The 14,025-nt window shown below is 39.8% G+C and overlaps 1 protein-coding gene across 1 annotated transcript in view; it reads right to left on the bottom strand.

Moving 5' to 3' along the window:
* The window catches only part of gpm6ab (glycoprotein M6Ab), a 117,576-nt gene extending 103,936 nt beyond the window's left edge, over window positions 1–13,640 (bottom strand). The window contains exon 1 of the mRNA XM_036574889.1: window positions 13,485–13,640. Coding sequence (XP_036430782.1) covers window positions 13,485–13,488 — 4 coding nt within the window. The 5' untranslated portion in view covers window positions 13,489–13,640. The remainder of the gene's footprint in view (window positions 1–13,484) is intronic.
* Between the last annotated feature and the right edge of the window lie 385 nt (window positions 13,641–14,025).

The following is a 14,025-nucleotide window of genomic DNA, read 5'->3' as shown; positions in this document are numbered from 1 at the left end:
GGTGAGACAGAGACACAGAGAGAGGGAGAGCGAGAGAGAGAGAGAGAGAGAGAGACCAAACCTAACCCCAGCCTGACAAAATTCTGTCCAAACCCAACCTGACTTGACCATTCTATTGTGTTTTGAGTCAGAAACTGATCCAAGTATAACATAATTCAGAAACTGACCTGAACCAGCCCATCCATCACTCAAAGTCCAGAAAAACCTGACAGGACAGGATAGCACCATAGTGGCATCAATAGCAGCCACCACTTTCTGATTGAGTTCAGGACGCTTACATCATAAAGAGATTTAACTACACAGAGTGCTGACAAATAGAAATGAACAGAGAGAGAGTCAAACTCATCACCAGAACCAAATAAAATCCCCATTTCAGATGGGAGGCAGGACATTTTCCCAACAGCAAAGCGTTCGTGAGTTCAGTGAGAGGAACTGCAGCTCACTAATCCTATAAAAATGTTTTTACTGCAGTACACAAACTAATGCACTGCGTCACTGTTTGAATGTACCAAATGTCAGTTTTAACATTTTTTACTGCTACCTTGCTGTACTAAGGTCACTGTGGAACTTTTTCTTTAATTTGGTCCATTTTGATGTGTGAAGAATCCAAACCCTTGCCAAACCAGGGAGCAGACTTATATCTGGGGAATATAATAGCACACAACACAGCACTAAAGCACATTATACAGCAGTACATTCCTTCACGTGTGAGTACGTGTGAACGCATTCAGGTATGAACAGCTAAGCCACGGTCAGGTGACCCATCAACTTCACAATGGTCCACACCAAACGAGAGAATGGTCAATGGTCCACACCAAATAAGAGAATGGTCAATAGCTAAGGTCCACACCAAGCAAGAGAATTCAACGCCTGCTTTTCTCAGTGCACATCAGTGCTGTACTGTACTGTCCACATAATCTATCAATTTAAACATGTTCTAGACTGTCTTAAACTTCCTGCAGTACAAGCTGCTGATAAATATGGCAGCAGTGTGAAACCAATGGAATCAAATGAAAAAGATACAATCTTTCATGAATAGGTTTATAGAGACAAGTTATTAACATAGCCCGAAAAGTACTTTCAGTCACTCAGCCAGCTTTTTTTTGTTTTGTTTTTTTTTTGGTTTTGCCCCACCGCTTTTGCCCCTGATTTAACATACAAATATGATTGTGTATAAATACTTTCCCTAAACAAGTCCCCATTTCTCACAGGCATTGGCCTTATGCACCCATATAAATATTTGTTCAGACAAATATTTCAAGCTCTGAGAGAGAGAGAGCGAAGGAGAGAGTGAGAGAGAGAGAGACTGCCACACCATTCAATTTTGTGTGTGTGAGATAATTCTTCCTCAATCACTCCATATCTATCTTCATCCCTCAGTACTTCAGCCTTAATGCCAACTTGTGTTATATGATAGACATAATACTAGTACCACATTTACATTCCTGATCATTGATACACCTTGCAATATATTAAAAACACACTGATGAATCAGTAATGTGACACTGTTAAGGATAGGCTTGTGCTGGAAATATATACAATACATGGCCAAAAGTATGTGGACCATTGACTGAGCTTGTTGGACATCCCATTCTAAAACTACAGGCATTAATATGGAGTTGCCCCCATTTGTGGCTATAACAACCTCCACTTTTCTAGAAAGGCTTTTCACAAGATTTTGTGGTGTGTCTGTGGGAATTTGTGTCCATTCGGTCAAAAGAGCATTTGTGAGGTCAGATACTGATGTGGAACAAGAAGGCCTGACTCGCAATTGACATTCCAGTTAATCCCAAAGGTGTTCAGTGGGGTGAGGTCAGTGCTCTGTACAGGCTACTGAAGCTCCTCCACACCAAACTCATCAAACCATGAATTTATATGGACCTTGCTTTGTGCTCAGGGGCACAGTCAGTATAGGAAAGGGCCTTTCTCAAATTGCTGCCACAAAGTTGCAAGCATATAATTGTCTAAAATGTCTTCGTATGCTGTAGCATTAACATTACCCTTCACTGGAACTAAAGGGCCTAGTTTAAACCTTCAAGACCTAGACCATTATCCCTACTCCACCAAACTTCACTGCTGGAACTATGGATACTGGTAGGTAGTGTTCTTCTGACCTCAATCAAACCCCAAACGTCTAAAAAACTGCCAGATAGAGAAGTGTGATTCATCACTATAGAAAACAGGTTTCCACTGCTCCAGAGTCCAGCGACAGAGTGATTTACACCACTCCAACCAACACTTGGCATTGCACATAGTGATCTAAAGCTTGCATGCAGCCGTTGGGCCATGGAAACTTATTTCAGGAAGCTCCTGATGCACAGTTCTTGTGCTGATGTTGTTTCCAGAGGCAAATCTGCAGTGAGTGATTCAACAAAAGATAGGTAATTTTTACATACTACATGCTTCAGGACTCTTGAGCCCCACTCTCTGAGTTTCCATGATCTACTGCTTTGTGGCTGAGCGGTTGCTGCTTCTAGATGCTTCCATTTCACAATAATAATTGTGGCGAATGTGTCATCCTATGATAGTGCCACATGTAAAGTCACTGAGCTCGTAAGCAAAATCCATTCTACTGCCAATGATATATGGCCATTTTATGGCTGATGTGCTTGATTTTATACACCTGTTAGCATTGAGTGTGGCAATAATTAGGAGTCCACATACTTTTGGCCATATAGTGTATATCATCCATACCGGTATACCAGTATTTGTGTCACACAACGAGATTGATTTTCAGTTTTAGCAATATTGATAAATAACTAAATTTAGTTACCTGCAATGTATGTCGTTTGGTGGCTGCTTTATATTGCTTAGAAATAACTGTTTAAAATACACAAAAACTAAATAAAAACTAAACATTTTTTTAAAGATATGTTGTTTACAATACTGTGTAAGATTTCTTTTGGTGTAACTTTATAAGAAATAGAACAAAAAAAGACAAGTCAGGTTTGTAAGGCTTCCTTGACCAAATCAAGCCTGATCTCTCACTCGAAGCTTAGACAACAAAACTGAAGCTTCTAATTAGTTTGCACATATTATGAGAAGAACTAATCTATTGGAAAAGACAATTATGCTTTGAACACTTCAAGGTAAAGAAGATAGACGATGGTCAACAACAAGACAGATGAATACAATCAAAGAAATCAAGAACAAGCCAAGAAGCCTAAAGACCCAAACAGAAGGCTATATGGTTGCCAGGAGTAACTGACTTAATGGCCTTCAGTAATAGCACCACTCAGGTCAACTTAAATGTCAACAAATGCAATGATAATATGATATTTTAGGGAAAAATTTATGATAATGTGCTACTACCAGGCCCTAACATAATTTCCTTTTTTTTGAGTATCTCAACACCTTGACCTCTTGGAATACCTGAACACCACTCATTTGGATCTGTGATTGGTCAGAATACAAAACACAGTAAAGACTTGTGTTGTATTTGAACATTCGGGGTAACTAAACCTGGACTACAAATCTCTACTTCAACAGCAACCACCGTACTTCCAAATGACATTAGCAGTGATTACAATAGCTATTGCACAGTAGCAGCTGAGACGTCAGGCAGTTACGTAACTCTGCAGAAATTCCAGAGGAGATTGAGCAGAGCGCTTGGTCACACTGGACTTTACAAACAACCTTTGGAACCAGTGATTATATTCAACAATGCTTTAGATGAAAGAGATGCAAAAACTGGTATTTAAAAGGTCCTATGCACAGGCATGTGACCTCTGCTCTACAATCTAATTTACTGAGAACTCATTCAGTCAGAGATTCTCTTAAAAAATGATTTTGCTGTCAGTTTTGGTAAAGCAGATAAATGTTGATGGTTTTACACAGCCTTTGGTTCTCCTGTCTCATCGATCTGGTTTCCTGTGTTAAGACATTTTATTGCATTCATTTAAATGAATCAAATGACCAGCATGTGTCATCTGAAATATAATTGTGAATTAGACAATATGCAGCATGAAAATTAAGACCACTGTTGTCCTCCACTGCCACAAAAATTGTAACACAGGAATAAACTTGAGGCTGTTCAGCGCTTTTTTAAAGTGGCTCTACGGCCAAAATAAAAATATAACCATGACCACATCTTTTGGCACACTTACCACCTACATTGATGACTTCTGACTATTATTGTATATATTGATGATTGGGAAGCATTCCCAATGTTTGTCTGATATATTTGCATGGTGCTTCTGGGTATTGTAGTCAGAGAATATGGACAAAAATACAAAAAGTATACAAAAACTATGAATTCTGTCAAACCACTCATGCATCGAAACTTTTAAGCCACCTCACTTAAACTTAAGCAGCAGAATGAAATCAGAGCTAAACTTTAGTTACAGTGTGTCTTGTTTTCTTCAGTGTTTGACCTTACTGTTGTATCAGTCTCTACTACTCCTAATCCCTCTCTGACTATCTATAAATAATGAGATCTGATTGGACGGTGTCAGTGGACCGATATCACTTCCTTTATCTGGCGGATCAAAATACACACTCCTAAGAACAGCGAGAGTCACACACACTCACACTCACCAAAGCAAGTACAGGCAAATACACATGGAGACAAAATGCTTAGCCTAGCAGAGCTGAAAGCTACCACTAAATCACTCCCATATACTGGACAGGAACAGTACGCTGCAGCAATGCTCATGAATTTCTGGGAAAATTCATGGGTTTACACTAATATACACTGAAATCATTTCACTGTGGGTATTATACACAGAATGTCCAAAAAAGTCCAGACTCTATTTCTAATTAGTGAATTTGGCTACTTTAGGGTGCATCCATTGCTGACACAGGAGTCCAACTGCATGCACAGAGCTTATACAGGGAGATTCACTCAAAAGAGGCACTGAATATTCTGTTGTTACTCCCATTAGGATGAAGCAATCTGAACCAAAAAACAGGCTACATACCTTGAAGTATGTGTAATCGATTGCATTACATGTGATGCTGGAAGTGATCTCTGTTTTCTGCCAGACACATGAAGGGGTACGGGGGTATGCGCCTAGAAGTTGCAAATGGAGGTTAACGTCACGATGGCTGTCTGGTGCATACCTCATCGTCCCGACACAGGGGCATCCCAGCTTATTCAAAGCTCCATATACTGAGGAGCACATTGCACGTTACTTCGTTCAGATTGCTTCGTCCTAGAGAGAGTTATTACAGAATATTTGAAGCTTCTTTCGAGTGAATCTCCCTGTATCATCTCCACAGAAAAGCAGTGCTAATAGAATGGGATGCTCTGGAACAGCCACACATGAGCCGAAGGTTACTATTGCCAAGCATCAGCTAGCGCGATATAAAGGCCTTAGGGATTGGGCTGTGGAGCAGTAGAACTGTGTTCTCTGGAGTGACAGACCTAATCATCCAACATCAGTGCCTGACCTCATTAATGCTCTTGTGGCTGAATGCAGTCAAATCCTCATTGCAATGTTCCAACATCTAGTGCAAAGCCTTCTAAGAAGAGTAGAGGACATATAGCAGACTTCTTCTTGATTGTAATAAAAAAAACTGCTATTTAAATACAAATGAAATGATCACTAGAACTACTCACCATTTAATGCTATAATAGGACAATGTACACAACGTGTATATGTGCATGTATAAATATCTAAAATCTGCATATCGAGCCAAATGTGTAGAAATTAATGCATATCATTTTGCGTACACCGTTTTTAGAACTATTACAAACTGAAACGTTGTGATTATCATTGGATTTTATACTGTAGTATACGCGGGTAACTGTCCCATCTCTAGTGGCCACAGCAAAGACCAGTGTGCTTCCTACTTACTGAGCCTGAATTTCTCATTAGAAAGCTCTGGAGCGATGGCAGCTAGTGTGTAGTCTGGTTTCCACTCAGAGCTTCTGCATCAGCAGTCTACAGACAGTAATGATTACGCCATGACACGCCTCTTCCAAAAATATTTCACCAAGTCAGCAAGTCCTGCATAATGCGTAGATGAAACAGATGAGAAGTTTCAAACAAATCTCACAATGTCTTTCTTTTGCATTTCTGCATATGAATCTCAGATGTACAATGAGGTGCCAGTTTATTAAGTAGGTCCTTACATCAGAAACCCCTACCTTATAGGTCCACTATATAGGTGTACAATTATAAACTGTAGCCCTCTGTTGCTGCACAATTTATCATCTCCCCTTCTACACCACTCATCATCAGTCAGTTTCTGAACACAGGACCAATTCTGTCCACATATTATTTAGGTGGTGAACCCTTCTCAGCACAACAGAGACACTGAGTTGGGTTGAGCTGGAATGAGTATATCATGCGGTGTTCTTTGATGTTGAACTCACGTCAGTGTAACTTATAGGCTGAGAGTGGTCCCCTCCATAATGGATCATAGTGCATAGTGGCTCTGTGGTCAGAAACTGAACACTGACGAAGAGCTAAAGCAATCCAAACACAAACTGTCAATCAAAAGACAGGCTGCAGTCTTTAACTGCACACTGGTAAAGGGGAGATTTCTAATTAAAATTTATAGTGGCCAGTGAAAGAGGACAAACAATGTGGACCCTTAATTGGGTATGCTGTACTAAAGCTCAAATTCAAAGGGACTGCAGGCCTTTGGAATCTGAGCACCAGATATCACCAAGGTCTACACAAACTTTATTGAACTATAAACATAAAGGCAGTTTTTACAAAGCTCTTCAGAGAGAAAATGCTGATGTTGGATCAGTTTTCCTGGCTAGGATCATTATAAAACAGGGAGGAATGTTATTCTAAATATTTAGAACAGGCTTTGAGAAAATTAGATCCATTCTAAGTATTTATATATTCAATAATTTGCCCAAACACAAAAATCCACTGTCTCTTTTCTCACTGTTGCTTTATGGGAACTTGATGCAGGCCTGTGAATGTAGCCTTGGAGTGGAGAATACAGACCAGTCTCTCTCTAGCTGTTTCTCGTGTATGACCAAACCCTCCAGAAAGGCAGGTGGGTGGATTTGAAGATGAGGGTTCACGGGGCAGCGGAGAGTCGCCCACATGCCTAGACGCGCAGGCGCGATCAGGGCGACATGGTTTGTTTTTTAGCCTGAAATGAGGTGAAAATTGCAGCCGCAGGAAGGAGAATGGAAAAGCGAGGGAGTTTTCAGACCTGAAGAGCACCTCTTCTGTGGGATGTTTATTGTTCCTTCTGGAAATCTTACACTGCAAGTCTCACAAGATAATGGAGAAAGGAAAAATATTTGAGCTGCCAGGCGGCCTTGGCTGCCCAAGGCTGGCTTTGATAAAATATGGTCTGTTATTGAAATTGTAACTTTGTCATCCCATACAGGAAAAGGAGGTGGAAAAAAGGCAAAGAGACAGAGCCCACCAGTCACTCTTTCCAGCGGCAGGAAGTGGGCTGCTCTGGCCCTCGGCAGTGATGGCTATTCCATACATCTCTACAACACTAATGCATTAAAGGGTTCCATAGGGACACATAGAGTTGGTTTCTGTGTTCTGTATATTTTTGTTTATTATTATGTTTTAGTTTCTATAGCTGATGAATAATTTGAATATAAATAATCGCTATTATTAACAATTTAATTAGCCTTTTTTGTTCATTGGCTCATCAGCTAACTTACTTGCTAGCTGTCAATACCTTTGTAGCTCCCAAATTATAACAGAAACACAAAAAAAAGACATTAATCACCGCTGGCCTCTAAAGGCATTATTAACAAACATCAAATAAACAACGTTTAGTCATTGCTCCCCCTAAAGAACAAAAATGCACCCAATTCATAGTATGTTTCTTACGACCTAAACATAAGAATGTGGAACATAACATACCTATGGAAAATAACAGTGGTCAACTTAAATAGTTGCAGTCAGGTGATTATGTAATTATTATGACATACCTAGCCATTTTACATTATTAGTCACATAGGCTTACATTTTCATAGCTGTCATGTCTCATTGTTTAGCATGTGTTTAGGGATTTTTTTTGTCTTTGCTGCAGTCTCACAGCCATGAATGAAAATGATGAGTTTTCACATTCTCTAAATAACGTGTGTTGCACAAAATTGCCTTGCAGTGTCATAATAGCCCAAACAAGACTCATCTCACATTAAACACCAGAGTACCAGAGTGTGGATGCTGTCCAAAATCAGCCAACATCTAAACAGTGTACATATGCAATAGAAAATATCCCTGAATGCAGCATTAAGTTTTACACATCATTAAGCCAAATCAAGGGGAACAATGTGCACTTTGTAAAGCGCTGGAATGCTATAAAAACCACTGTATCACAAGACTTGTGGGTGTTTGACATTAAAAAATGCTTTAATGCAAAATCCACGCTATACAACACAGTGCAGCATTCATTAAAAAATTACTATCCATGCAAAGATTTCTGTACATTTTTATCAAATTCTACATGTTTTCCATCAGTAACCATTTTTCTATCATATATATACACACACACACACACACACACACACACATATATATATATAAATAACAATAATTTGAGGTCACCTGTTCATCACAGTTTATCAGGGTCAGTTGTCACCAATCAACCTGCATCTATACTGCCCTCTCGCCCTATACTAAAGCGTCTGATTCAGCCAATCAAGGACTTTAAACTGCTAGAGCTGGCGTGGAAGAACATGGTTGGAACTGGACTCCATGGGAAAACAGAACACCAGGACTAGAGTCAGTGACCACTGATCACTGATATGTGATAATGGGTTAATCAAACTCATCCTTGTTCATCTAAGCTTATTTTAAAAAGAAATGCAACGCATCGCTATGGGAAGTGAAGCTGATGCTATTATCTCATGTTCTTCATTTACATATCTGCCGATGTAGATACATAATTAGGGCTAATTCGACATGGATTAGCTTTACTGAGACATGTAACAGTTATATATACATGTGCAGTAAAATGAATAAAATGCTAACATTTTAGCACAGTAGCTCAGTGTCGGCTAAACATTCTGCTCTGCGAGAGTACAAAGTAAATATCTCCTCAAATACAAACTTGAAATATCAGTGAAAATATAAACATCTGTCTTATGTTTGTTTGTTTGTTTCCCAGTTTTGCAGTAATTGCACTGGTTTATCAAAATTTCTGCATAATTCAATCTTGGAGAGCAGTGTGAGGTGCAATGGTGCAATTTAGAGAAATTTGCAAGCTCAATTGTCACTACAGTTGTTGTGATTGGAATCAGGGGTTGCTACGTCTACAACACAAGACATCAGACATTTTCTTTACAATCTAAAATAAACCAGTGCACGTACATGAGTATTCTGACTTATAATATGTAACACTGAAAATGTTAAAATCATGATAAAAAATGGGGACTATTTTCCCTTATATCATCCTGTGTGTATACATGTATTGTAAACAATATGTTTTAGACCAAAACTTTCCCTCAAAACTATGGCAAAACTATGTCACAAGCATTGGGCAACATGTTTGTAACTATTTCATGTAATGCCGTTTAGTGAGGTGGCTTTTAGAGGCATTAAATGTTTCAGATATCTGGTTCCTATCACCACCACTGTAAAGAAATCTGAACCGATTTTGTTTCTCCAGAACAGTGTATTTCATATCAGACCACTCTTAATGACTTTGTTTACACCTTAACAATTTAATATGCAAACATTTTGAGAAATCTCCCTTTAAGCCTTTCGGTTTGTATATAAAAGATGAAAAACACATCTTTTTTAAGCATTGTGTTCTTTTTCTGTGCATGTATGAAGCAAGCTGTTGATATATTTATGAATCTACTGCTGTTGCACATAAAAATAAATTATTTGGAGTCTTAAAGGTTTACACTCACATTTTGAACAGTAAACCATCGTTAGACATGTTGGTAATGGTGCGGAGGGCAATGTCACTGTTTTGCCCTCTTTTACTCATGACTTTATCACACATATACACGCGCATATACACATGTTCCTTCTTTCTCTGGTTCTCTTGCCAGCCAGACAGTAAAGGGAAGCTCTGTAACAGGTTCAGTATTGGCATGCCAGCGTACCCCATAACCCCAGTTCAATTTCTGCACATTATCTCTGAGCCTGTGGCTAGTGGAGAGAGAGAATGAGAGAGAGAATCTCAGGGCCAGGGGGTGTAACACAAACACGGAGATGCTTGTTAGGGCTATCAAAGGCCCCACACACAAGAGGGGAATGTTTGGAGGAGGCACAAAAAAAGAGACGCATAATGAGCCTATTTATTTCTCATGTGACTTTTTGCATATATTACAGTGCTGAGGACACTGAGAGTGAGAAAGAGAGAGTGAGACAGAGTGAAAGAGAAAAACACAGCAGCCGCAATCAAAGGCCATAGAATGCAACAGAGCGCATCTGTGATCCGCTCAAACAAGAGATGTCATTTTTCACAGTCTATGCAAAAAACACATGAACAGCACTAGCCTTAGATCCCTTTGAATTGAAAATTCCAGTGCTATTTTGTCACATATATTGACATATTGCGTACATGGCCCACTCTACCGAATTCAAAGTTCAAACTGTGACCCCAAAAAAACGTGCATAAAAAATTAGTATTCAGACCTTAGATATTTACAAGGATCATGCTATGATCTATTTAACCTCATAGCATTGAGTCAGACAGTAATGAGCTAATACACATACAAAATCATTTATAGGGTAATTTCTGAAATAATAACACATTTTCTTTTTCAGTGTTGTTTTTAAAAATATCTTTTTGATTTCCTTTAAAATGAAGCTGAAATATTTTTGTATTTGATCATTTGCCTCCAAATTATATCATTAGACCAGACAAACTCTGAGGGCTGCTTTCCCAGACCTCGATTAAGCCTAAACCTAGACTAAAAAGAAATTCCAATGGTGATTCATCCATAACACTGCAATTTAGTCCAAGACAGGCTTAATCCATGTCTGGGAAACCAGCCCTATGCATGCAGAAATTTACATGCTGCGTGGAAAGGCAGACAAATTGGACACTAATTCTTCACACTTAAAATATGGATGCTTTATAAAACAGCAAAAAGCCATCTTGACTATTACATAATCACCTTATGAACTGGGAAAGTCTGACATGCTGATGTTGCTGTTTTGTTAGAAAGCAGACTAAAAACATCTAATCATCATGTCTGCTTGAAATGTGATCAGCCATAATTATTTTCTTTATGTAGTGTTTTGTTGATCAAAAAATGTGGGTATCCATGGTGTTGTGGAAAGAAACTCTGAGTCGAATCCAGATAAGCTTTCCTGGCAATGCAAAGTCTCTTCCTCTAACCCTGTTTGTTTAGTAACAGTAAAACACTGACAGGACAGGTAACACACACACACATACACACAAAGACTCACAGTGTTATCAGTTTCACACCATCTGCTAATGTTAAAAAACACAGCTCAGCTAAAAACCCCCATTGTGCAAGTGGACACTGACTTTCTTGTATTCTTCTATTTATCCTCTGCACAAAAAAACAGCACATATCTTAAAGACAGTAGCTGGTCACAGGGACTGTGACACCCCCTGACAGAACTTCACTGACCTGAACAGAAGGTGAAAACAAAGCACACAGTCTTGCAATCTTAAAAGATAAGCACTGGCAGTAGAATGGGTCTGACTAATGAGCTCAGTGACTTTAAAAAAAGGCACTGTCATAGGATGCCACCTATGCCACAAGTCAGTTTGTGAAATTTCTGTCCTGCTGGATCTGCCCCTGTCAACTGTAAATGCTTATTGTGAAATGGAAGGCTCGAGGACCAACAACAGCTTAGCCACAAGGCTAACTCACAGAGCGGGGCTGCCAAGTGCTGAAGCTCACAAGTGCCTATCCTCTATTGAATCACTCATTAAAGAGTTCCAAATTGCCTCTGGAAGCAACATCAGCAGAAGAATTGCACCTTAGGAGCTTCACAAAATGGGTTTCCATGGCTGAGCAACTACATACATGTCTAAGATCAAAATGCGCAATGCCAAGCATGGAGGGGTAAAGCACACCGCCCCTCGACTCTGGAACAGTGGAGACATATTCTGTGTAGTGACAAATCATGCTTCTCTATCTGTCAATCTGATGGATGAGCCTGCGTTGGGTGAATGCTTGAGGAATACTGCCTGCCTGACTACACTGTGCCAAGTGTAAGGTTTGGTGGAGGAGGGATAATGCTATGGGGTTGTTTTCTCAGGGGTTAGCCTAGGCCCCTTAGTTCCAGTGAAGGGAAATCTTCCAACATTGTGGGAACAGCTTGGGGAAGGCCCTTTTCTATTCCAGCATGACTGTGCCCCAGTGCACAAAGCAAGCTTCATAAAGGCATGGCTTGGTGAGTTTGATGTGGAAGAACTTGCCTGGCCCACACAGCGCCCTGACCTCAACCCCACTGAACACCTTTGGGTGTTTGGAGACTGCAAGCCAGGCCCTCTCGTCCAACATCAGTGTCTGACCTTACAAATGCTATTCTGGTTGAATGGGCAAATATTACCGCAGACACACTCCTGTAGTTATAATGTCTAGGTGTCCCAATACTTTTGTCCATATAGTGTAGATCGACAAGACAGATATACAGACAGTTATACAGACACTGATAGATAGATAGATAGATAGATAGATAGATAGATAGATAGATAGGTGGATGGATGGACAGATATAAACTTTATTAATTCTGAATTGCACTTTGGCAGCAGCAGCAAAAAACAACAATACAGATCACTACAACATATTAGCAGGAGCTATAACATTCTCACAGCCACACAACTGCTAATAAAATCTCAACTAAAAAAGTGGTTAGAATACAAATGTTTTAACGAAGCCACCTCTGAACCAGCTAGACAAATTAAACGAGACCATAGTTTAATATCCATAAATGTAATAATAGGCAACACTGATAATAAAAAACCTGCAGGCAGCTGTCCGTCACTCTGTACCACAGTCAGTTAGTATATGATGCAGATCCACATGGCCACTTCTCCAGCTATATAATCACCAGCAGACAACCGAGGTAATCAGATTATAGCAGCTTTAGGTTACTTACCCGTCTAGCACATGTCAACAGACAACAGGAAAAGGCATGGAAACACACACACACACACACACACACATACTCGTGCGAAAAAGGAAAGTGATGAAGACTTTGATGAAGGCGCTTTGTTGTTACATTCTTTTTCCATAAGGACTGTTGTTTAAAACTTTATATACAGAATTTATATACATAGCAATTAATGTATGTGTGTGTGAGAGACAGACTGAGTCAGTGAGTCAGTGTGAGGGAGGGAGGGAGAGAGAGAGAGAAAGGCGGGTGGGGGGGGGCTTCCTCCATGATTACCCTTTAGTCCTTAAGTAAAGCACTTTTACGGTAAATTCAGCTGTTAAACTTTTACGGAGTTCATTTCAACATGAATGCATAAACGAGTAAACATTGGGAGAAAAGTTAATGTTACATATTCATCTATGTTCCGCAGGGCAGCAAACATGAGTTCGAAGTACTGGAAGTTTTTACACATCTTAGTTTAGTTCCGTGGACAGAAAAGTTTTCACTCACCCATTTTGAGACGAGTGCACGCCAAAGTTCAGCTGGGATCTGGTGGTAGTCCACAGTTAAACTCTACAGGAGTCTGATGTGGGTCGCATACAGAGCCGTCAATGTAATAATCAGTGGAGGGAGGAGGAGAAGGGTGAAGGAGGAGAAATGCAGTCTACCGAGTCGATTCATTCGAACTACACGTTTGAGTGAATCGACTTGTGCAAGTCACAAAGAACGATTCCTTGGCGAATCGTTCAGCACCAGAGGAGACAAATTTCTCAATGGGAGCCTTTGTCGAGGGCATCAGCAACAATGGCGCTCGTCTGAGGCACGTTTGTTCTATCGTAGCCTATCCTATAGGAATTCACAATTTAATAGGCCTATATGTTTTTAGGATTCACCTGAGCACGTTGGTCTAGGCACGTGATCTGAACTTTCACTGAACGGTAAAAGATAATTGAACCACCTTCTCAGTTCTGTTAAATGTGTAAGGACTGTTTTGCCCTGATGTAAATTAATTTGTCCAGCATAACTCAATACTATAAGGAGTTTGTTGTAG

The sequence above is a fragment of the Colossoma macropomum genome, unplaced genomic scaffold (assembly GCF_904425465.1).
Source record: "Colossoma macropomum unplaced genomic scaffold, Colossoma_macropomum, whole genome shotgun sequence".
NCBI classification, from domain to species: domain Eukaryota; kingdom Metazoa; phylum Chordata; class Actinopteri; order Characiformes; family Serrasalmidae; genus Colossoma; species Colossoma macropomum.
The sequence above is the reverse complement of the archived record's forward strand: the minus strand, read 5'-3'. Positions and strand labels throughout refer to the sequence as shown.